We start from the raw sequence: 23,481 nt of genomic DNA, 5'->3' as shown, positions 1-23,481 counted from the left end.
GTAAATTTGATGAAAGACATATTGCAAATTAACAAAGCTTCATTGCAGGTCGAAACACTTTCTATTCAATGATGAGAAGAATATTGGGAACATCAAATCATGAAATGTACCTAAGGACTTCATAACACATTCATAACTTAGAAACACATTCATAAGCAGTAAACATAACATGCATATGTAAACAACCACTTTAACTTTAACTGCAAATATAAAATAATGAGTGGTTATAGTTAATAATGATTTGAATGACAAAAACAACAACTAATTTGAAAAAAAAACTGCACTCTTTGTTTCAACCTTATGAATGGGCCTTGGCCCTTAACAGTTGGCCATGCCCTCGTTATGCTGACGCCAGGGGTTGGGTTACTTTGGGCTACGTGTGGAGTGAGTTGGGGGGGTTGGGGGGTGTACCCGTGCGTCGTCGCCATGCGACTCGACCAGAACGTCACACTGCAAACAAGAGTCAGACAATTTGTTATGTCGCGTTCAAACAGTATTTGATCTATTACGGAACCCAAAAGGAGCGCAAGTCACCGCATGATTCAATGATTTACCTGGGAGCCCCCGCTCTCCGGTTTCGTTTGTATTGTTTCAGGAGCCTTCTAAACTTTCACGGTAGAAGCGCGTGAAAAGACCTCGGTTTAAAGTGGCATTCGCTCTTGTATAAGCATGGAGAGAGAGAGCGTAAAGGAAAGGGCCGCCGGGACCGATTTGGACATGGACCAGCAGTATTGTGAGCTTTGTGGAAAGATGGAAAACCTGCTTAAATGTGGACGGTGTCGGAACTCTTTCTACTGTAGTAAAGAACACCAGAAAGCGGACTGGAAGAAGCACAAGCAGTTTTGTAAAGAGGCCGAGAAACCACAGTGTCAGCCACAGCCCGAATCAACACAACAGCCCGCACGGACTGCGAAAGGAGGGCAAGACAAGCAGCTAAAAAAGAAAAGCACAGAACAACAGAGTAAAACAGCTTCTCAGAGCACCACAAACACTGGGCTTTCAAATCCGCCTGCAGGTGGCGAAAGAATGAAAGATTTGATCACTTCAGCAACTCGCTCGGGTAGTGTGTCTGACAGCAAGCAGACTGGGGAAGGAATTAAACTCAGCTCTAAGACCAACGGACAAACGATGTCCCCCCCGCAAAAACTGGCTATGGACTATATTGTTCCATGTATGAATAAGCATGGCATTTGTGTTGTTGACAATTTCCTTGGAGAAGAGACTGGACTGAGCATTTTGGAGGATGTGAGAGCCCTCCACAAGACTGGTAAATTTACTGATGGGCAGTTGGTTAGTCAAAGAAGCGACTCCACTAAAGATATACGAGGAGACAAAATAACCTGGACTGAAGGAAGAGAACCTGGTTGTGAGAAGGTAGCCTTTCTCATGAGTCGCATGGACGACATGGTCCGACACTGTAATGGTAAACTGGGAAACTACAGAATAAATGGAAGGACGAAAGTAAGTAAACACTGAAAGTGAGTAGCACATTATTATTAGATTTGAACTTATTGAAATAGCTATTTATCTTCTCCAGGTAGGCATATTTAAAAGTTATGAAAGTCTTAAGCATTTATTTTTGCAGCAACATAATAATCATAATATTGAAAACAATAATAAAATATTTTTAAATGTGTAATAATAATCATATGAATATGGTATCATATTAATTATACTATAAGAATATATAATACATATAATATTATAATAACAGATAGGCTTATTCTTAAAATAATATGGAATAAGCATAGGCCTATACAGTGCATTCGGAAAGTATTCAGAGCACTTGACTTTTTCCACATTTTGTTACTTTACAGATGTTCTAAAATTTATTAAATTGTTTTTTCCCTCATCAATCTACAATCTGCAAATGTATAAAAAAACGGAAGTATCACATTTAGTATTAAGACCATTTACTCAGTACTTTGTTGACGCACCTTTGGCAGCGATTACAGCCTCGAGTCTTCTTGGGTATGACACAACAAGCTTGACACACCTGTAGTTGGGGAGTTTCTCCCATTCATCTCTGCAGATCCTCTCAAGCTCTGTCAGGTTGGATGGGGAGCTTCACTGCAAAGCTATTTTCAGGTCTCTCCAGACATGTTAGATCAGGTTCAAGTCCGGGTTCTGGCTGGGTCACTCAAGGACATTCAGAGACTTGGCTGTGTGCTTAGGGTTGTTGTCCTGTCGGAAGGTGAACCTTCACCCCAGTCTGATGTCCTAAGCGCTCTGGAACAGGTTTTCACCAAGGATCTCTCTGTACTTTGCTCTGTTCATCATTCCCTTGATCCTGCATTTTGGAAAACTCCAACAAGGCCTGATTGGTGGAGTGCTGCAGAGATGGTTGTCCTTCCGAAAGGTTCTCCCGTCTCCACAGAAGAACTCTGGAGGTCTGTCAGAGTGACCATCGGGTTCTTGGTCTCCTCCCCGATCAAGGCCCTTCTCCCCCGATTGCTCAGTTTGGCTGGGCGGCCAGCTCTAGGAAGATTGTTGGTGGTTCCAAACTTCCATTTAAGAATGATGGAGGCCACTGTTCTTGGGGACCTTCAATGCTGCAGAAATTTTTGCTCCGACATGAACTGGTCAACTGTGTGACCTTATATAGACAGGTGTGTGCCTTTCCAAATTATGTCCATTCAATTGAATTTAAAACAGGGGGACTACAAGTTGTTGAAACATCTCAAGGATGATCAATGTTAACAGGATGCACAGGATGAGTTCAATTTCAAGTCTCATAGCAAAGGGTCTGAATACGTATGTAATTAAAGTATTTCTGGTTTTTATTTGTAATAAATTAGCATACATTTCTTAAAATTTGTTGTCACTTTGTCATTATGGGGTATTGTGGTGTAGATTGAGGAAGAAAAACATTACTTTAATACATTTTAGAATAAGGCTGTAACGTAATAAAATGTGGAAAAAGGCAAGGGGTCTGAAAACTTGTATGAACGAAAATTTGGAAAGTAGCCCTGATATGGACAGGAACCCGTGTCCCTGCGTCTGTCAGTCCAACACCTCACACCTTACACCAAGAGTTCTGAACGTACTAAGGAGCCTACACACACTACCCCCATCCTGCAGAGAGCTCACAAGTCCGTCCCCCCCTTTCTCCAGCTGGTACCCAGTCAGGTCCCTGTGTCTGTCAGTCAAATAACAGTCATTTAATGGGGGGAAATGATAATTGAATAGTGCACATTGCATTCCAGTGGTGGAAAAAGTACTCAATTGTCATACTTGACTAAAAGTAAAGGTACCTTAATAGAAAATGACACAAGTAAAAGTGAAAGTCACCCAGTAAATTACAACGTTTTAAATATACTTAAGTATCAAAAGTAAATGTAATTGCTAAAATATACTTAATTATCAAAAGTAAAAGTGTAAATTATTTAAAATTCCTTATATTGAGCAATCCAGACAGCACAATTGTCAATGTTTTATTTATTTGATTTAGGGATAGCAAGGGGCCACACTCCCAACACTCAGACATTCTTTACAAACAAAGCATCTGTGTTTAGTGAGTCCGCCAGATCAGGGGCAGTAGGGATGACCAGGGAAAATGTATGGAGTAAAAAGTACATTATTTTCTTTAGGAATGTACTGAAGTAAAAGTTGTCAAAAATATTTACTGACCAAAAAATATAAATGCAACATGCAACAATTTCAAAGATTTTACTGAGTGACAGTTCAGTCAATTTAAATAAATTCATTAGGCCCTAATCTATGGATTTCACATGACTGGGCAGGGGTACAGCCATGGGTGGGCCTGGGAGGGAATAGGATTATTTTGGCAAAGGAGAAATGCTCACTAACAGGGATGTGAACTAAATTTGTGCACAACATTTGAGAGAAATACACTTTTTGTGCGTATGGAACATCTCTGGAATGTTTTATTTCAGCTCATGAAACATGAGATCAACACTTTACATGTTGCGTTTACTTTACTATTTACACTGGAAAATATATATAAAGTACTTTAATGTATTTTTTACTTAAGTACTTTACACCACTGCTTGAAACAAAACAAAATCAACAAAATTACTTGATTATTAAATTGTTTAATTCATTTAATATTACATACATTTATTAAGACTTAAATTATTACTACGATATGCTACTTTCCATATGCTAGGATATTTGAGTCTTATGACAAAAAAACAGAGAGAATGGGGTATTCCCTATTACTAAAGAGTCCAGATTCTCTTTCCCTCCATCACTACCTCCTTTTTCTTTGTAAGGACAATGGAGCTCTGTCGTCCTAACGTATGTTTTTCAGTTTATTCATGAGGAAAGTGGTGGCAGGATTTGATTTCATGCAGTTATTGGCCATATGTGCTTGGGGGACTACAGCACTACCAATGTGCCACACTCCCACACAACAACCTCTCCCTCTTAACACTAGAACCGCTGGGCCTCGAGGAACCCCTTTCAAGCGAATGAGGAGTGATTCTGTCTGCAACACTCTAACAGTGTAATTCATACATTTCATATATGATATGGCAACAATTATAATTTGATTGTGTTTATGAAGGCCTTGGGTAACATTAGAATATAATTGTTATTTTATTTCAAATAACACTACAGCATTTCCATTAGTTTATGTTACTGTATGTAAAAACAGAAAACACCCAAATTCAAGTGGTGAATCAATTTTATTTGTGGAGTGCCATTGTTACAACAATAAAACAGAAAGCATATGTGTTCGAACTCGGTAACAGCTTCTGTTTATAATGACAAAATAAAATAAATGCCCCAACCACCAAGACACACAGTCAGCAAGATGCGTGGTCAAATGATTAAAACATCTGTAGCCTAAACATCATTATAAGCGACAAGTAACCTTGATAAATTGTAAAAATCATCAGAAAAGCAATAATGGCATTATAATGAATATAAGTGTCTATGACAGCAGTCAAAAATAGTTAATTATTGTCAGCTCATGCTCACATTGTGTGCGTCGTCACGCAATTGCATAATTTGGATTTTATTTAGCTGTTATCGGTTGTCCAACAGTTGACAAAAATCTTCATACTTTTCACTTGCTTGACACACAGTGCATTCGAAAAGTATTCAGACCCCTTGACTTTTTCCACATTTGTTACGTTATAGCCTTATTGTAAAATGTTTTTTTTTTTTTACCAATCTACACATAATACCCCATAATGAAAAGCAAAAACAGGTTTTTAGAAATGTTTGCAAATGTATTAAAAATAAAAAACATACCTTATTTACGTAAGTATTCAGACCCTTTGCTGTGAGCTCCGAGACAGCATTGTGTCGAGGTGCAGATCTGGGGAAAGGTACCAAAAATTTCTGCATCATTAAAGGTCCCCAAGAACACAGTGACCTCCATCATTCTTAAATGGAAGAAGTTTTGAATCCACCAAGATTCTTCCTAGAGCTGGCCGCCCAGCCAAACTGAGCAATCGGAGGAGAACGTCCTTGGTTAGGGAGGTGGCCAAGAACCCGATGTTCACTCTGACAGAGCTCAGAGTTCCTCTGTGGAGATGAACCTTCCAGAAGGACAACCATCTCTGCAGCACTCCACCAATCAGGCCTTTATGGCAGAGTGGCTAGACGGAAGCCACTTCTCAGTAAAAGGAATTTGCCAAAAGGCACCTAAAGGACTCTCAGATTATGAGAAACAAGATTTTATGGTCAGATGAAACCAAGATTGAACTCTTTGGCCTGAATGCCAAGCGTCACGTCTGGAGGAAAACTGGCACCATTTCTACAGTGAAGCATGGTGGTGACAACATTATGCTGTGGGAATGTTTTTCAGCGGCAGGGACTGGGAGGCTAGTCAGGATAGAGGGAAAGATGAACGGAGCAAAGTACAGAGAGATCCTTGATGCAAACCTGCTCCAGAGCGCTCAGAACCTCAGCCTGGGGCGAAGGTTCAACTTCCAACAGGACAATGACCGCCAAGACAATGCACGAGACAATGCACGAGTGGCTTCAGTACAAGTCTCTGAATGTCCTTGAGTGCCCCAGCCAGAACCTAAAAATAGCTGTGCAGCGACGCTCCTCATCCAACCTGACAGAGCTGCAGAGAAGAATGTGAGAAACTCCCCAAATACAGGTGTGCCAAGCTTGTAGTGTCATACCCAAGAAGACTTGAGGCTGTAATCGCTGCCAAATGTGCTTCAACTAAGTACTGAGTAAAGGGTCTGAATACTTATGTAAATGTGATATTTCAGGTTTTTTATTTTTTACATTTGCAAAAGTGTATAAAAACACTGCCATTGACAGTGGAGTGGAGAAATTGTCCATGGTGACATTTCTCCCCTTGCCAACCCTGATATAGGGTACATACCATTTTTCAATACCATACCAATTAGAACAGATCAATACAATAGAATGGCCCGTCCTGTTCTTTATTCACAGTTGGTGATTCCATAATTATACATTGTTCGCTTTCCCTCGCTCATCAACCCATTTACCCCCTTTTCCCCCATTATACTTTACTTCATTTATTTAATCTGTTGTTATATGTGTGCAATCAGTTTCGGTTTAGTTTCGAGTCAATTATTGGGGTGATGGGCATGGCAGGTAGCCTAGTAGTTAGAGCGTTGTGCCAGTAACCGAAAGGTATGACAAGGTAAACATCTGTCGTTCTGCCCCTGAGCAAGGCTGTTCCCCGGGCGCCGAAGATGTGGATGTTGATTAAGGTAATCCGCTGCACCACTCTGATTCAGAGGAGTTGGGTTAAATGCGGAAGACACATTTCAGTTGAAGGCATTCAGTTGTACAACTGACTAGGTATCCCCCCCCCCCCTTTCAACTGTGGGGAGAAGCAGGGGCAACGGGGGATAACCATTCTAACACTTATTTAGGAAAAGTCAAGAACGTAGGGGGCAGTCAAAAGTGTTAAGCCTAAAACAGAAAGGATTCAGCGTTGGCTGGCCACTGACTATTCTTTACCCTTTGTCCGCCCTGAACAAGATTATACATTAATTTGGGAATGACGGCCAATCGCTCACGTCCAACTAACGGCGAGGGTGCGGCACACACCTGTGAGCAATGGTCGACCACAGACGGTGTTGGACGGATCGTTGATTTCGATGTTTCCCCTACTTTATGATTGAGTTCCTGCCTGACTTTATTGCTTCATTACATGCCAGACCTTACTATGCTTGGATATGTATTTAACATATAAGCTACCCACATCATATGATATAGCCATCTGATGCACAGGTAATGATATGGCACACAACCATTGGTACACATCTAGTTGGGCAGGAACGCAACCTATACTTGTGTGTGAGATCATTCTTCACCCCTCCACCAGACAGAACTGTTCTAGGGTTATAATACAGTGTTATTCCTCCAGTCTATCCACACACACCAGTTGAACCACGCTGCTAGTATGCACTCATTAAGTCTAATCTCTTGGAAAACTTTGAAGACTTAACCATTCTATATACAGAGTTGGTGTGTACTGTTAACCGGTTGACAGGTGATGCAATTTTTACAAGACAATGGAAAATAATTAAATGCAAAGCAATTCGAATACCTTCGATTGAGTTGCATTGCTGCCCCTTGTGCCTGTTAATGGTACTCTACTGCCAAACTCTACTTCATTCCACAATCTGTCCCCCTCGGGAGGACTAATGCATCTGTTGTGGCCCTTATAGGTTCTCGCCAGGGGTTCATTGAAGTCCCCAGGCCCACAGCCAAACTGCTGTGTATCTTCTCTCTCTATTGTTCTGAACTCTCTGATATAAAAGCTAGAGTCCATTTCTTTAAACAGGGACTTCCTGGCAGGCTGCACCCAATGCTACTGATAGGCTGTATTTGAGTCATCCATCGCCAGGACGACCTTCACATTTCCTGCATGCGAGGAACGCCCCTTTACCGTCAGCTTTGCGCCCATGCCTCAAAAAGGTTGTGTTTTGTTTTAGAGGACAGTTGCCTTAAAGATACACATTGGAAGTTTAGTTTTGTCAATGTTTAAGTCAAATTTTGGCTTGGATGTTGTCTGCATGTTTCATATGCATATTATACGTTAATACATTCATTTCCTATTTTATGAAATCACACATCCATTTAATAGCATTAGGGAAACAATGTATGCTTTTTCTCATGGTTGTGATGTGCCACTCTGTCCAATGAGGTCATTTCTGGACAATGGGTTATTTCTGTCCATTTAGGGTACTTCCTTTGGCTCAAGAGCACCTCCGGGCAGATGCTACATATAGCCTCTTTAAGTTGTTTGACCATTAGAGAAAAAAATACACTGATGTGTCAGTTACTGATGGGTTTTGTTTGGGTATGTGTATCTGAACCCTTCGAGCTGTTGTAGTTCTCTCCACACTGTTGGCTAGCTAGGTGACTTGTTTTGTCACAGCTGTGAAGAAGGATGACCCCTGATAGATTGACTGTTTGGACTGTAGATTGGAGGGCTTCCCTTATCAGGCCCTACACACAGACAGACGCACGCATGAAGCTCAACTTTGTGGAAAACAGTGCAGCTCTGCTTGCTTGTCACGCAAGCCCCAGATTCAAGGTCTGTGAACTTTATATCCGAGTGTCTAACCAAACCAAAAACGTCTAAACTGCTCTGAGAATGTTGCTTTTGGAGCCCTAACATGCTCTGTGTCTTGATGTGATGTATCTTCTATCTATAATGATTGGTTCTGTTGTTGACGTGGGGAATGCAAACACAACATTTCACTACAAGCAAAGCCCGGCTTTTGTGGTTACTAGAATTGGTATCTGGTGTCAAGATCTCAAAGTAATATGAAATTACAGCAATACTACACTGGAAATAACACTATGGTATGATCTTAAAGGAAAACAATCCTCTACCTAGAGTACAGATAGGGCTTTCAAGAGAAATTTGATAGGAAGTAATCCGCCCTGCAAGCTTGTTTATTTTCTATAATAATTGGACGTTTGCCTCAGTCATTAGTTTGTGAGAAGCAGAGCAGTGTCCAGGCCTGAAGGTTTCATTTGAACATTTTCCGGGTGTTAGGCCTAAACAGTAGGAAAATAAACAGACTGACCATGATATTGTGCGGCGAGTATTCAGACTCCCCTGCAGTATCAGCTAACAAAAAAACAAAAAAATACATTATTGTTTCCTTATTGATTGTTTTCCAGAGGTCCTGGGACCTGCCGTATCAGTTAACAATTTTTTATTTAAATTACATTATTGTTTCCTTATTGATTGTTTTCCAGCGGTCCTGGGACCTGCCGTATCAGCTAACAAATAAAAAAAGAATTACATTATTGTTTCCTAACTGATTGTTTTCCAGCGGTCCGAGGACTTTGCACAAATGCACTCTGTCAAGGTCTTAAAGGATAAGAAAATGTCCCCTTTCTGTGATTGCAAGGCTTTGACTTATTTGCCACCAAATATTGCACATCTATGTGTTGTCTCTTGTCACTATTTTGAAATATACATTATCACCCAAAGTGTTTGGAGCCTAACACGCTAAAGTTCTTGATTGATGGACTGTGACTTTTAAAATGTGTTCATTTATCAACACTTTTCAAAGTTTTAATTTAACGCTTTTCCGGATAATTATATGTACATGTTGAAAGTGTTTATTTGAACACTGTGGGTGTTAAAATTGCTTAGGAGATTTTCCTGTGTACTTTTCTGTTTGACAGTTCGAAGGACATGTCAACTGCAATTGATAGACTTATTCCGTTGGGAACAAATGGAAGATACTAGGCGATATTTGGAAAATGCACAACACCAGATACACTTTTGTACACATTCAAGGAAATTGGCAACAGTTCAATGCAGCTGGTCCCTGTGTCATCTGTGGCCGTGCACTACAACAGGATGTTTCCAGAAGCGCCGAAGCAGTACTTCCTGCAGACACTGATACAGGCAGCAGGGCCATGCTGGTTTCTCTGGCCATTAGCACAATAGCATGTTAGCACCTACTAGACAATGAGAAAATGCTCAAGTTACTAGGCAAATAATTGTACACTATCCCTTTCCCCTTAACATGGCCCATTGCATAAATTTGGGATCCACCTGTGCTTCCTAAAGAATCTTACTTATGGGGACCTACAAAATGCAGTGGTCCACACGTGGTAATGGGAAACTTATGGCATAATTCCTCCTGGTTGTCTATACTGGTTAACTCAGGCCTCATAAAATTCCAAAAGCCTTTGGTGAGTTACAGGCTGCGTTAGGGTTGTTTGAACCAGTCCTGGCAGTTTTCTCGCCATTTTTCTCCTGTCTAGGAAGCGCTATTGATTAATTTAGGGGCTTGTTTGGACAGGCAGCGATGCAACGGGTTGACCCTCACAGGCTAAGGAGATAAAGGCTAATGGGTGCTAAAACAGCAATTTAGGGAATGTAAACAAAACAGGCTGAGAACAGGGTCAGCGTCCAATAAGAAACACACATTTTCATTTTTCGTGGCAAAAATTGTTTTCCGTTGCGTGCCCTAATGAGCACGACCCTGGTGTCTCTGGGTCTGTCAGCCTATACTTCCTCCCTGGTGGTGGGTCGGTGCTGGAGCTCTAGGAAATGCCCAATGCCTCTCTATACATTCTAAGGTGGAGATGCACAGACTAAGGAGAGACGGTTTTTCCCCGTTGTTTTAATTCAGAAGACCAAGGCTGCTCCAGTCGCCCAGAACTCACAGTGGCTCTGTAGACTCCCCGTGGAAAGTCCCCCTCAGTACAGTCTGAAACTGACAGGAAACAAGAGTTTTATGTTACTCTGTTTGAGAGGTTATTTAAGAAATGTTCACATCATAGCAACGTCCTTTTTTAAAAATCCTTGAGTGCTTGAACTCCTTATCTGTGCTGCAGCTCGTATGTGAAAATCAAACGAATCCTGGTCCAAATGGGTTCTCATGTGCTTCTGAAATAACGTTGCTTTACCAATGGTTGAATTGGGGCTACCGACTTTCGTCTCCAGCTGCACAGAAAGCTTTGATATGATGGCACGACTTGTTGTAGCAAATTCTTACAGTAGTGCAATACTCTTCTGTCGTGATCTTAGGGGACCCACAGCTTTTGCACATTCACGCCCCTGATAAGTTTTAATGTGGTGTGTTTAGCTCTGGGATAGAACTTAAATGTCCACACCCTTGGTGGTCCCCAGGACCTAAATTGTAGAACACTGCCATAAAGAAGAGCATATTTATTGACTATGATTGAATTGGATATTGCATGCAATTTCAAACATGGATGAGTTGCTCCCTGTTATAAGTGAAGTTGCATTGAAAGAGTGAAAATAGTTGCTTTTTAAAACAGCTGCTTTAAGTAAATCTAGCTTAAGGCATAAAACAGTGCACAACCGACGTGAAAGTCAGTCTCACTTTAAAAGGTCACTTTGAAGGCAGTTCAGGTCCTCCATCTCAAACAACACTAAGTGTCTGTGTCATACAGTAACTCATTAAACGTAAACTGCACACTGCGGGGGTTGTGCATGACCCGTCTCAATCCTCAATTGGCTCGCTAACCTCCCTCCCTTTGACCATAACATATGTGTTTACTCCAACACCGGTTGAGCCTGGCCTGGATGCTCTTCTAGTGCCAGGGCAGGTCCCCACTCCCCGCTAGAGGAACAGCAGCCAGCTAGAAGACAGACAGGCAGCCTCACGCACCGCACGTAGCGCGATCATTAAAATAAATCCTGTCTGGATGGGCTCCAGCTGCCGACACAGCCACCGCCGAGTTTAGATCAGTTCAGCCACTCTTCACCCTGGAGTAACTTGGGCAGTATACCGTTTATACCGTATACTGCAGTGGAGGCTGCTGAAGGGAGGACGGCTCATAATAATGGCTGGAACGCAACAAATGGAATGGCATCGAACACATGGAAAGAATGTGTTTGATGTATTTGATACCGTTCCTGTCACGTCTGCTCCCGCTCCCCCTCTCTGGTGCTCGAGGTCACCAGTTCACTCATCATTACGTACACCTGCCACCATCATTACGCGCACCTGCGCTTAATTATGGGACTCACCTGGACTCTATCACGTCATTTACCTCATTTACCAAGTCAGCATTGATGTTATGTTTCTCCTGTCCAGACGCTGGTCTTGTTTTGTTTCATGTCTATTTATTATTAAAACCACACCCTGTACTTTCAATTCGCGCCCGGCGTCTCTTCTTACAGAACCATTACAGAATCCTGACTCACCAATTGGAAGCAGAGTTTTTTTTATTTTTTATAAAAAAAATTTGGTGACATTGGGTCCGGGTGCCGCTACCGACACAATCGGGGATGCCTCAGCTGGCTTGAGAGTTTCGCAAGCCTCGGCCGGCTCGTCGGGCTCCCACACCTCGGCCGGCCCGCCAGGCTCGCTCAGGTAGGACGCCAGGTGTCACCCCTAGAGGACGGGGTACTGCTCGAGGATACCAGTTCACTCATTACGCACACTTGCCACAATCGTTACGCTCTCCTGCGCTTAATTATGGGACTCACCTGGACTCCATCATGTCATTTACCTCCCCTATATTTGTCACTTCCTCAGTTTCATTCCCGAGTCAGCATTGATGTTAATGTTTCTCCTGTCCAGATGCTGTTCTTGTTTTGTTTCATGTCAATTTATTATTAAATCCACACACTGTACTTGCATCTCGTCACCCAGCGTCTGTTGTTACAGAACCGCTATAATTCCACTAATTCCGCTCCAGCCATTAACACAAGCCAGTCCTCCCCAATTAATGTGCCACCAACCTCCTGTGGTATACCCGGGGTATTGGACAAAGCCACAGGATGGTTTTTCAATACTGTCAACAATTTCTATTAAGTTTTCAATAAATGTGAATATTTGTACCTCCCTGCAGTCAACTTGTGTTATATGTTAGGAGATAAAGCAGATTGAGTTCTTCATTTTACCTGTCACATTATGAAGCTTACCATATTTCCCCAGAACAGATGAGCCGGCGTGTGTTTATTTTTAAATAGCACAGCAGGAGCTGGTGAGTCCATAGCATTCTATGTATATCGGTGAGTCTCAGTTGTGTGGCGCACATGAGGTGATGAAGTTACGCTTGTATGTAATTCACCAGATATCTTATTATGCCTTTCTGCCGGAAGTCAAACTCTGGATGAGTTATTTGCACAGCTACAGTTCTTCCCATGTGCTTCCTATTAGCATTTTCTTCCCTCCTCCGTTTTTCTCCCATCTGCTCAGTGTTCACATGCTGCTCTTCCTTCAGAAAAGCATGCATCAGAACTTTGTTCATTTGCACAATTTCTCTTATTTCTCTTATTACACAATTTCTCAATTTCTCTTGACTTTCGGTAACTTTATGAGCTCGATTTCCCTTTGCAAATTGTTTGTTTGTTTTTCATTCATTAGCAGTTAGCAGTGTCTTTGATTTTTTTTTTGTGCTAATGTTGTTAGCATTCCGGTGATAGAAGGCCAATTAGCTTTTCTTGCGTTTTTAGCTCCCGCTTGTATGCTATGTCGGTAATATCCCGGAATGAGAGAAGGATGGTATCACGATATGAAAATCTGGATACTACCCAACCCTACTCTGGAGGTGGCGCGTGTGAGAGATCGAGCAGGATGAGAGAGCAGCAGACCATTCTCACGCACACACTGACACACTCACTGAGGTGCATTCACACAGACACACACTCATTTTCAAACCATGCAATTACACAGAAAGACTGAAATATGCACAGACAGCCTTACCTTCAGACACACAAACACAGGAATACTCAGACATTTACACTCAGATACAGATACACTCACTCAGATACACTCCAAGTGTGCAAGACTGGAGTGTTGAAGTGTATTGTGCGCAATGCCTACAAGTGCAATATAGCCTATTCCATTTATGTGGCCTTATACAGTTCAGAGCTGTGACCCATTTATGCATTGTGCCTACAGTAAGCGAGTACCTCGCTCCAATACATTTCTATTCCATAACGCATACATTGGCTTTGTCACGTCTGCTTGCAGCAGTGCAGAAGACAATGTAACTGATCACCAACTTTGTTAACATAAAGCGTTCATTAAACATCTGGAAAATAAAGTAACGAGCAGAAATTTCAGGTCACAGTTACCAAATGACTCTCAACCCCCATAACAGTCTTGTTATGCATATTAAGTGCTTACAGTGTAAGATGTTTCTTGTATTTTGTAGACTGCTGTTGTATCATAGTAAGGTATGTGTAGGGTTGCAACATTCTTGGAACTTTGAATCAATTCTCTGGTTTTCCCAAAATCTCAGTTGGAGGATTCCCAGATTCAGGAGCGAATAAGCAGAAAATCCATAATCCTCCAAACAGGATTTCTAGAAAACCAGGGAAGTTATTGAAAGTTTCCAGAATTTTGCAACCCCAGGTTTAGTATGGGCACTGTCTGTATGAAGGCGGTATGGCTGCCAACCCCCTCACCCGCCCTTCTCTCCATTCACATGCCCTCTCTCGATGGAAATCGCTCTTGCACAGCACTAATGGTTGGAATAATGGATTGTGGGGGCTGTCATCTGTCACACACACACACACACACACACACACACACCTATGGTCACCACTGCCTATACCAGTTAGACTCAAGGCCTGACCCAGAGCGCCGGTGACCGATTTCGTGACCTCCGACCCCCTTTCCTCCCTTTGATTTCCTTTCTTTTGCGTGTGGGCCTCTCTTAAATAAAAAGACGAGGGGGTTTCCACCATCTGGAAATGACCCTGGCAGAGCGGCGTGAACGTGAGACGTGCAGAACATCCTGGTGGTTAACAGCCTCCCGTCCCCGTCCCCCTCTCCCCTCCCCTCAGCTCATCTCACCCCTCCGTCCTCCTCCCTCCTCCACAGATGGAAAAGAGATCAGAAGGCCTTCCAGGTCACAAATAAACACATACAGAGAGAGCCCAGCGATCTGGGGAAAACGGCAGTGTAAGCAGTCTCATGTCATAGTATCATACAGTCCTGTGGGGTGGTGAATTACACTCTGGCCCTTGTTGACAGTCTAAGGACCTATCGGAATTCTGTTATTAGTTTAGCATAGTTATGATTATTGTAGAACATAATTGAAGAGGACTTGCTATAGGAACTTGACAGGGATATTGTTTGGAAAGCAGGTCGAATTCAGAGTGTTGTCAGTTTGTATACTTTGGAATTGAATGGTAACAGATTTGTAGCATCAATGTCTCCTGTTTCTGTGATTAGATATGAAATATATACGGTAACACTTTATTTGGATAGTCCAAAATAAGTGGTTTGTATATGATTTGTAGATGTTCCGTAGTTGACAGTTCAATAACTGTCAACAACATTTCAACTAACTATCCACTAACCCTAGCCCTAATCTTAAACTTAGCAAGCAATTGCTTATCAACAGATAGTTGTCCCCCATGATTAAATGAGTCCCCTTCCGTCAGTATGTTTGTTCGCCACACATGATTTCTCAGGCACCACTGGACTGATTTTGATGAAAATTTGCGTGAATGATGTGTCTTGCCATAGAGATCCGGCATTTACAAAATTACACTGATTGTCCAGATGGTGGCGCTTTAACAAGCTAGTTAAAATTTGCCTCAGGAACCCAGGGATTTTCCACCCTTTAGAATGTTGTGAAAAACACTTAAAATGCAACTCACGCAAAAAATGTGACATCTATGGACAAAAGTCTCTCAACACAATATTTTCCTAAAACAACATGAAATTTGGCACACATGCTCAGGGATATGAGTAGCTAACCCATGCGATATCTCAGACACCACTGGCCCGATTTTGATTCAACTTGGGTGAATGATGCATCTTGCCACAGAGATCTGTCATTTACAAAATGACACTAATTGAACCAAGGGGGGTGCGGCATCATTCATGGGGGACGACATGTTTACTGTTGCCTTGTTTGACCATCTGTACTTTCAAGTTTCAAGTTGTATTGTCACATGCACAAGTACAGTGAAATGCCTTTTTTGCAAGCTCTTTCCTAACAATGAATGAATCAATATCAGAGCACAGTGCCATCTCTTTTGATATGTAGATCATCTATATGGGACTATCCAAATAAAGTCTGACAAAATATACTACTTTGTGACTACTCAATTATAGCCTATGTCCTTGGAAGTACTATACATCTCCAATGACTGAGCAAAATACACGTGTGTGTGTGTGTATGTGTGTGTGTGTGTTTGTCCCTCCACTTTGGCCCGGTCCCGTGGCAATACCCGAGAACCAAAAGGATGTATCCATTTATAAAAATAAATAAATACAGAGGATGTATCTGTGTATAAAAATAATCCAGCTGGCTTTTTTTCTTCTTCCCACCCACGGTTTATTACGTAACAACTTGTGCGTGTGACCCAGAGACCGACATAACAAATCATTGTTTTCTAACACTTGAAGTAAAGGCCAGACCGATGACACAGCAAAAACAACTTACTCCAATTAGCCTCTTTCCTTTCAAATCAGCCCAGCAAGCGTGTCAATCTCCTCTCTGCCTCGTCTTTCACATATCAGCAATTATGAATAACAAGCTCCCCTTTTTGTTTGTGATTCTCTTTTTTGTTTGCATGTATTGAATGGGAATAATTTTGTAAATACGTTTTATACACATATTAATTTCAACAGCAGTATTATCAATTATGAATCAATGAGACTTCTTAAATGACATGACAATTTCATAATAGGAAATATGTTGTTCTGTTATATGCTTTATCAGAGTGTAGACTAATCACGGAGGCAAGTATTCTGAAGTGACATAGAATAGCCTGTTAAAAGGGGTCACTTTAACCCAATTGGCTATGCGTTAATCATTTGTTGTGAAACGCATTGTAATGATTGTCACAAAATGTATTTAAAAATGAATTTGGAAGCAACAGCCAAGCAACTGAATTGCATCTGCAATGATATCCTCAACCGGTGTAATTTATTGCTGACTTGAATGGACATCTCAGAAATAGGTGTTGAAAGTATGTCTACTGTTGGGAAGCATTTTTATCTTGTGACAACTTTTACAACACTGTCAAAATGGCTACCCAAAATATTTCCTCCTAACATGTCCTTCTCATGTTCTTTTTCAGGCCATGGTGGCCTGTTACCCAGGCAATGGGACTGGGTATGTACGTCATGTGGATAACCCTAACGGCGATGGGAGATGTGTAACGTGTATTTACTATCTCAATAAAGACTGGGAGGCTAAGGTATGTCAATACAATGAACTGAAAGCAAACTTTATGTCCAATATTTAGTTGATTTTTTAAATGTTTTCTGCTACTAAACCCCAAATTTGCCTTTTTCTGGTTGTAAACTGATTTTCAGTTTGTGGAGACTTCACCGGGTAAAGAAGTATTTTTCATTACAAGATGAAGATGGCGTGGGAAAGACTACATATTTTGGTCAAATTCTAACTAGTAAAAAAAATATTGTTCCTTATTTTTCTGGTTCCTTAAAAAAAAAACAGTAGACCTATACAAGGCCTATTAATCAAAGATGCCATAATGACGTCGTTGCAACCAGTTTTCTCTGCTGGGACAACACTGTGGCTTTGTATATTGACTTTGTTAATTCCATGCCATCATTGTAAATAAGAATTTGTTCTTAACTGACCTGCCTAGTTAAATAAATTCCATGCCGTCATTGTAAATAAGAATTTGTTCTTAACTGACCTGCCTAGTTAAATAAGTTCCATGCCAGTCACACTTCAGTCACCCTTTAGAGGTCAGTTTCTGGATGTACTTCCAAAGTTCACCAACCAGCCCACTAAATGAGTTTATGCGGAGGGGAGAAGTGTTGATCGATAAAGTGAGGGGAAAGGGGGGTGTCTAAACAGGTACTGACACGCTATGGATGAATCCCACACATACTGTACAATGACTCCATTGCCTGGCTTCTGAAACTCCTTGCTCCAGAGACCAGTGGGTTGGGCCAGAGCCAGAAGTCATTTTGAAAATGTATCATTGGCTTTGATACTCTGATTGGTTAGAGATGATCCAATCACTGATGACTTTGTTTTGTAAAGCACCCCTCATTTTGACGTCACCACAGACGACTTTAACAATGGCAGTCTGACTGAAGTGTGTAGCAAATGATAGAGCAGCGAAATAACTCAGTTTGAGTCGTCAGGTAACTGACTCCATACCATATGTATGGTGTCCATATAAGGACAGCCTCTGATGGACACCAACACCTTGTGAATCTGTTCTAATATGGCAACCATACATGCTACAGTGTGACAAGTGATGACAAAAGCACGGCTGGAGTCCTGTTGGGACGGAAAACATGTAATGGACACAGTCTGCATAATTTACAGCTAATGTAGGCACTCACTGCTATTACATTTTCATGTAATTGCACAAATAATGCTCACAATCCCACACACACAGGCATTCATGCACCAAAGGAAGGGGCAATAACTGCTAGAACCAACCCCAGGGCACTAGAACATTGTGATTGCAGGTGGAAACTATGCTGGAATGGGGATGACAGGCAGGCAGCTCCTCTCACACTCCCACTCTGACATTGTGGGCCTTAATTCTAATCCGATAGCGCCCCCCCTTCTCTTTTCCCCTGATCTTTGCCTTTGCTGACCCTCCTCTCAGATCTGAAAGAATGAACGTGAATAAGGGGATAGGGAGTTATCAGTTTGGAATCCGCTAGTGGGGTCGTATAGTAGGGCTGCAGCCAAGGTCCTAGTAAGACTCAACAGAAGAGAAGCTGTCAGTCTCACTGCCCTACAGGCCTGGTGTAAGATTAACAGCTAATTATGAAATTAGGACCACTTAGAGATTTTACCTGGGTCATGTTCAGTAAGGAGAAAACGGAGTGAAACAAGGAACTACCTAAACTTTTCCAATAAGGACACAGATTTTAATTTACTGTTGTTTAATTTGCCTATGGTGTGCCCTACTGAGCACGACAGTAAACTTGCAAATGCCTCACCATCGGACACCCAAAACATTTTGTTGTAGCCCTAAACCAGCACACCTGATTCAACTAATCAAGGGCTTGATGATTAGGTGACAAGTTAAATCAGGTGTGCTAGCTCTGGAATATCACATAAATGGAATGGCTGGAAGTCTCCGTGGAATGGTTTGAGGAATGCTGGAGAAGTTGATAGCAGCTGAGGTTCTATCAATAGATGCATCATCAGTGTTTCCGTCATCCAGTACCCCCGGACAAGCACACCTGATTCAACTTGTCAACTAATCATCAAGCCCTCAATTAGTTGAATTAGGTGAGTTTGTCCAGGGCTACAACAAAAATGTGTGCTGTTGAGGACCAGGGGTTGGAAATTATTTAAAAAATAATACCTGAGAACCCGGGAATTATTGTCAGACAGCTCCCTTCAAGGGCTGTTCTGAGACCCTAGGTGAAGCCAAGGGCCGGGATACAGCCCTTGGAGGGAGTTGTCACATGAACATTTCTGGGTATGTGGGCATTATTGCTTTTAGAAAATGTTTGTCAACATATTTATAAAAATATTCATTACAAGTAAATTTGGTTTTGCATTCTGAAATTGCTCCCCTAGCTGGCTGGTCTTTAGTTATTTTCTCATGTTTTTACCCAGTCCTTAATTCAAATAATTATATTCATTCAACATAGTTATGCTAAACAAATCATTGGCATTGTAGCTAGTTAGCAGAGATTCAATAATGATGAGAGACAAGAACCTCAATAAATAATGATTTAATAAATATCCAATAGGCTAGTTGGTGATGTTAATAGTGACGTTTTCCGTTGATGGCACACGAATGGAAGAACTGGTCGTGAGTTATTTTCTCATGTTTTGGCCCAGTCGTTAATTCTATTCATTCGACGTTGCTATGCTGAACAAATCGTTGACATGTAGATAGCATCCGATGATGAGAGACAAGAACTTCAATAAATAAGGATTTAATAAATATTAATACATATCCCACACTGCGCTGGTTAATGACGGAATCGAATTCTGAGTGTTTACGGTTTCCATGGTAAATGATTAGGTTCACGTTCGTTCTTGGGCTAGATAGCCTACTGGCACAGGAGAGATAGCATTTGTCAAATGATACATTGTTGCACATGACGCAGACAACTGTTGCAAACCAAATAGTATTTTTTCCCCAAGGGAGATTAAGTTTATAAGTTTATGAATTTCCTGCCTGGGCTGCGGGACAGTGGAATTAACACGTCATGGTATATTGCGGGAGTTGTTGTCCCACAGATCAACCAATCAGCATCCAGGATCCAAACAACCTGTTTTATAATGATCTACATTAGGAACTCTACTAAGAGGTAGATAATTCCAGTGGGTCTTAATAGCTGCTAATACACTGAAGAAAAATATAAATGCAACATGCAACAATTTCAAAGATTTTACTGAGTTACAGTTCATATAAGGAAATCTGTCAATTGAAATAAATAAATTAGGCCCTAATCTATGGATTTCACATGACTGGGAATATAGATAGGCATCTGTTGGTCACAGATACCTTAAAAGAAAGGGAGTGGATCACATTTTCCCTCATGCAGGGCAACACATCTCCTTCGCATAGAGTTGATCAGGCTGTTGATTGTGGCATGTGGAATGTTGTCCCACTCTTCTTCAATGGCTGTGCGAAGTTGCTGGATATTGGCTGGAACACACTGTCGTACACGTCGATCTAGAGCATCCCAAACATGCTCAATGGGTGACATGGCTGGTGAGTATGCAGGCCATGTAAAACTGGGACATTTTCAGCTTCCAGGAATTGTGTGCAGGTCCTTGTGACATGGGGCCGTGCTTTATTGTGCTGAAACATGAGGTGATGCCGGTGGATGAATGGCACGACAATGGGACTCAGGATCTTATCACGGTATCTCTGTGCATTCAAATTGCAATCAATAAAATGCAATTGATTTCGTTGTCCCGATCTTATGCCTGCAAACCGCTCGCCCACACGACACCATACACACTGTCTGCCATCTGCCTGGTAGTCATCCATGAAGTTGGTTACGGACTTCCGAACTGCAAGACCTTGGTGAGGACGACAAGCACAAAGATAAGCTTCATTGAGATGGTTTCTGACAGAAATTCTTCGGTTGTGCAAATCCACAGTTTCATCGGCTGGTCTCAGACGATCCCGCAAGTGATGAAGCCGGATGTGGGGTCCTGGGCTGGCGTGGTTACACGTGGTCTGCGGTTCTGAGGTCGGTTGGATGTGCTGCCAAATTCTCTAAAACAACAACACAACACATTTTAGAGTGGACTTTTATTGTCCCCAGCACAAGGTGCACCTGATCATGCTGTTTAATCAGCTTCTTAATATGCCACACATGTCAGGTTGGTGGATTATCTTGACAAATTAGAAATGCTCACTAATAACAGCGATGTAAGAATATGTGTGCCAAAATGTGAGAGAGATAAGCTGTTTGTGCATATGGAAAATGTCTGGGATATTTTGTTTCTGCTCATGAAACATGGGACCAACACTTGTTGCAATTATATTTTGTTCAGTTTATTTCAGAGCACATAGTAGGATGTTAGATTACACCATGACTTGGTCTGTGCCATCTACAGCAGTGTTAATCTTGGGACCCAAAGGGGTGCACATTTGAGTTTTTGCCCTAGCACTGCACAAATCCACTAATCAAAGGTTAGAGGATGAGTTGATTAGTGGAATGACATGTGTAGTGCTAGGCCAAAGCAAAAATGTCCAGCCCTTTGGGTCTCCACAAACAGGTTTTAAGAAATACTCATCTACAATATAGGATTATTAACAGATCAAGTTTCTAAAAGGAGGCCTGGGTAAACCCAGATGTGCCTTCAGTTATGGATAAAGAGACTTTATAAAACAAACTGCAGGACGAATTATAAAGTATGTGTGTTTAGTGCCATTTACACCATGCAGATCCTCGGGGTGTTTTCACACTTGGTCCCTTTCAGACAATTTTTGTGAACTCAGTGCGGTTCCCTTGATTTTTTTGGTGCAGTGTGAACACTCTAAAGGAACTCAGACCCCTCAAATGAGCCCCCATATGGAAATACATAAAAATGTTATATCAATAATTGTCTTTCTTTATATCAATAATTGAATTTCTTATATTAGTAATTTAAATTTATATTCCACGAAATATTTATTGATATAAAATTGCTTTTTATATCAATATATATATATATTTTATTCATATGAAATGTTTTATTTGTATAATTTGTAAATTATTTTTGATATCAATAAATCATTTTTTGATATCAATAATTCTATGATAATGACCTTCATGTGGGCAGGATCACATTTGCATGCTGCTACATACGTTCTCTGCTCCCAACAGGAAGACACAGCACCGTGACCCTAACCCTGTTGCTACAGTAATATTCACATTATGTAGGTCTAAGCACAACTCTTCTGGCGCTGTTGAGGAGCAGCAGTGGATAGTATTTTCAGGGAGGAAAAAAGTTTGTCTGCTGGGGGAATCGAACTCACAAACACCAGTTTCTCCATTGAATCCTATTGGGAGTTATTGATATATATAAAAAAAATATTTAAAAAATAAATGAATACATGTTAAAACAGCTTTCCATAGCCCACGTGATCTCGAGAGGTTGCTTGAATTACGGGGGTCAGGTTCCCTTTTTTAGGGCAATGTGAGCTCCTCAGGTTCGCTTGTCATTATTCTTGCACCACACTAGGCTAATGCAACACAAGCCCTCACATTGGTGCCACAAGAGAGAGATGGTGCAGGTTGGCAAAAAAAGTGCAGTTTTTTTATATTGATTAGCTATTGTCAAGGATGCACAGAACCTAAATAATTGTGTTAACAAATAATATGTTTTAGTTAAGATTATTTGTTTGCAATATGTGATCTATAGGCTAAGAGAGCTTCATAAGCTGTTTATTCAACATCATATTTGGTGAGAATCACAACATAGGGTCCAAAATCAATTCTAGCTCTTAAGGGAGCAGTAGCCTACATTGGGTGTACAATTTTGAATGAAAGCATGATTTACTCTGCAGTTATTCTTTTGCTATTTATTTAAATTTTTTCCACATTTTGTTGTTACAGCCTGAATTAAAAATGTTTTAAATTTAGATTTTTCAAAGTGGAATTATATTTTGTCAACATTTTTGCAAATGTATAAAAAATGAAAAGTTAACATGTGAGTCTATAAGTATTCAACCCCAGTGTTTAACATTTTTGAATGAATACCTAATCTCTATACCCCACACATACAATTATCTGTAATGTCCCTTCAGTCGATTAGTGAATTTCAAACACAGATTCAACCATAAAGGCCAGGAAGGTTGCAGGAGAGGAAGGAAACCACTCAGGTATTTCACCATGAGGCCAATGGTGACTAAAACAGTTACAGAGTTTAATGTCTGTGATGGGAGAAAACTGAGGATAGATCAACAACATTGTAGTTACTCCACAATACTAACCTAATTGACAGAGTGAAAAGAAGACAAGCTGTACAGAATACATTTTTTAAGCATCCTGTTTGCAACAAACTTTTGGTCCTGAATCAAAAATCCAATACAACACGTTACTGAGTACCACTCTCCATATTTTCGAGCATAGCGGTGGCTGCATCATGTTATGGGTATGCTTGTAATCGTTAAAGACTGAGGAGTTTTTCAGA

General features: G+C 41.1%; 1 protein-coding gene across 3 annotated transcripts in view; it reads left to right on the top strand.

The window, feature by feature from the left end:
• Positions 1–408: 408 nt before the first annotated feature.
• Positions 409–23,481, top strand: part of LOC115103956 (egl nine homolog 1-like) — a 39,810-nt gene continuing 16,737 nt past the window's right edge. The window contains exons 1-3 of one of the 3 annotated variants that reach the window (XM_029625027.2): positions 409–1,461; positions 16,967–17,086; positions 17,205–17,731. In XM_029625027.2, the coding sequence (XP_029480887.1) occupies positions 670–1,461; positions 16,967–17,086; positions 17,205–17,252 (960 nt within the window). In that variant the 5' untranslated portion in view covers positions 409–669 and the 3' untranslated portion in view covers positions 17,253–17,731. Of the gene's footprint in view, positions 1,462–16,966; positions 17,087–17,204; positions 17,732–23,481 lie in introns of those variants that run through there. The other 2 variants (XM_029625025.2, XM_029625026.2) reach the window with 2 other exon arrangements.

Source organism: Oncorhynchus nerka, linkage group LG21 (assembly GCF_034236695.1).
Source record: "Oncorhynchus nerka isolate Pitt River linkage group LG21, Oner_Uvic_2.0, whole genome shotgun sequence".
Taxonomy (NCBI): domain Eukaryota; kingdom Metazoa; phylum Chordata; class Actinopteri; order Salmoniformes; family Salmonidae; genus Oncorhynchus; species Oncorhynchus nerka.
This window is presented reverse-complemented; position numbering and strand designations above follow the sequence as displayed.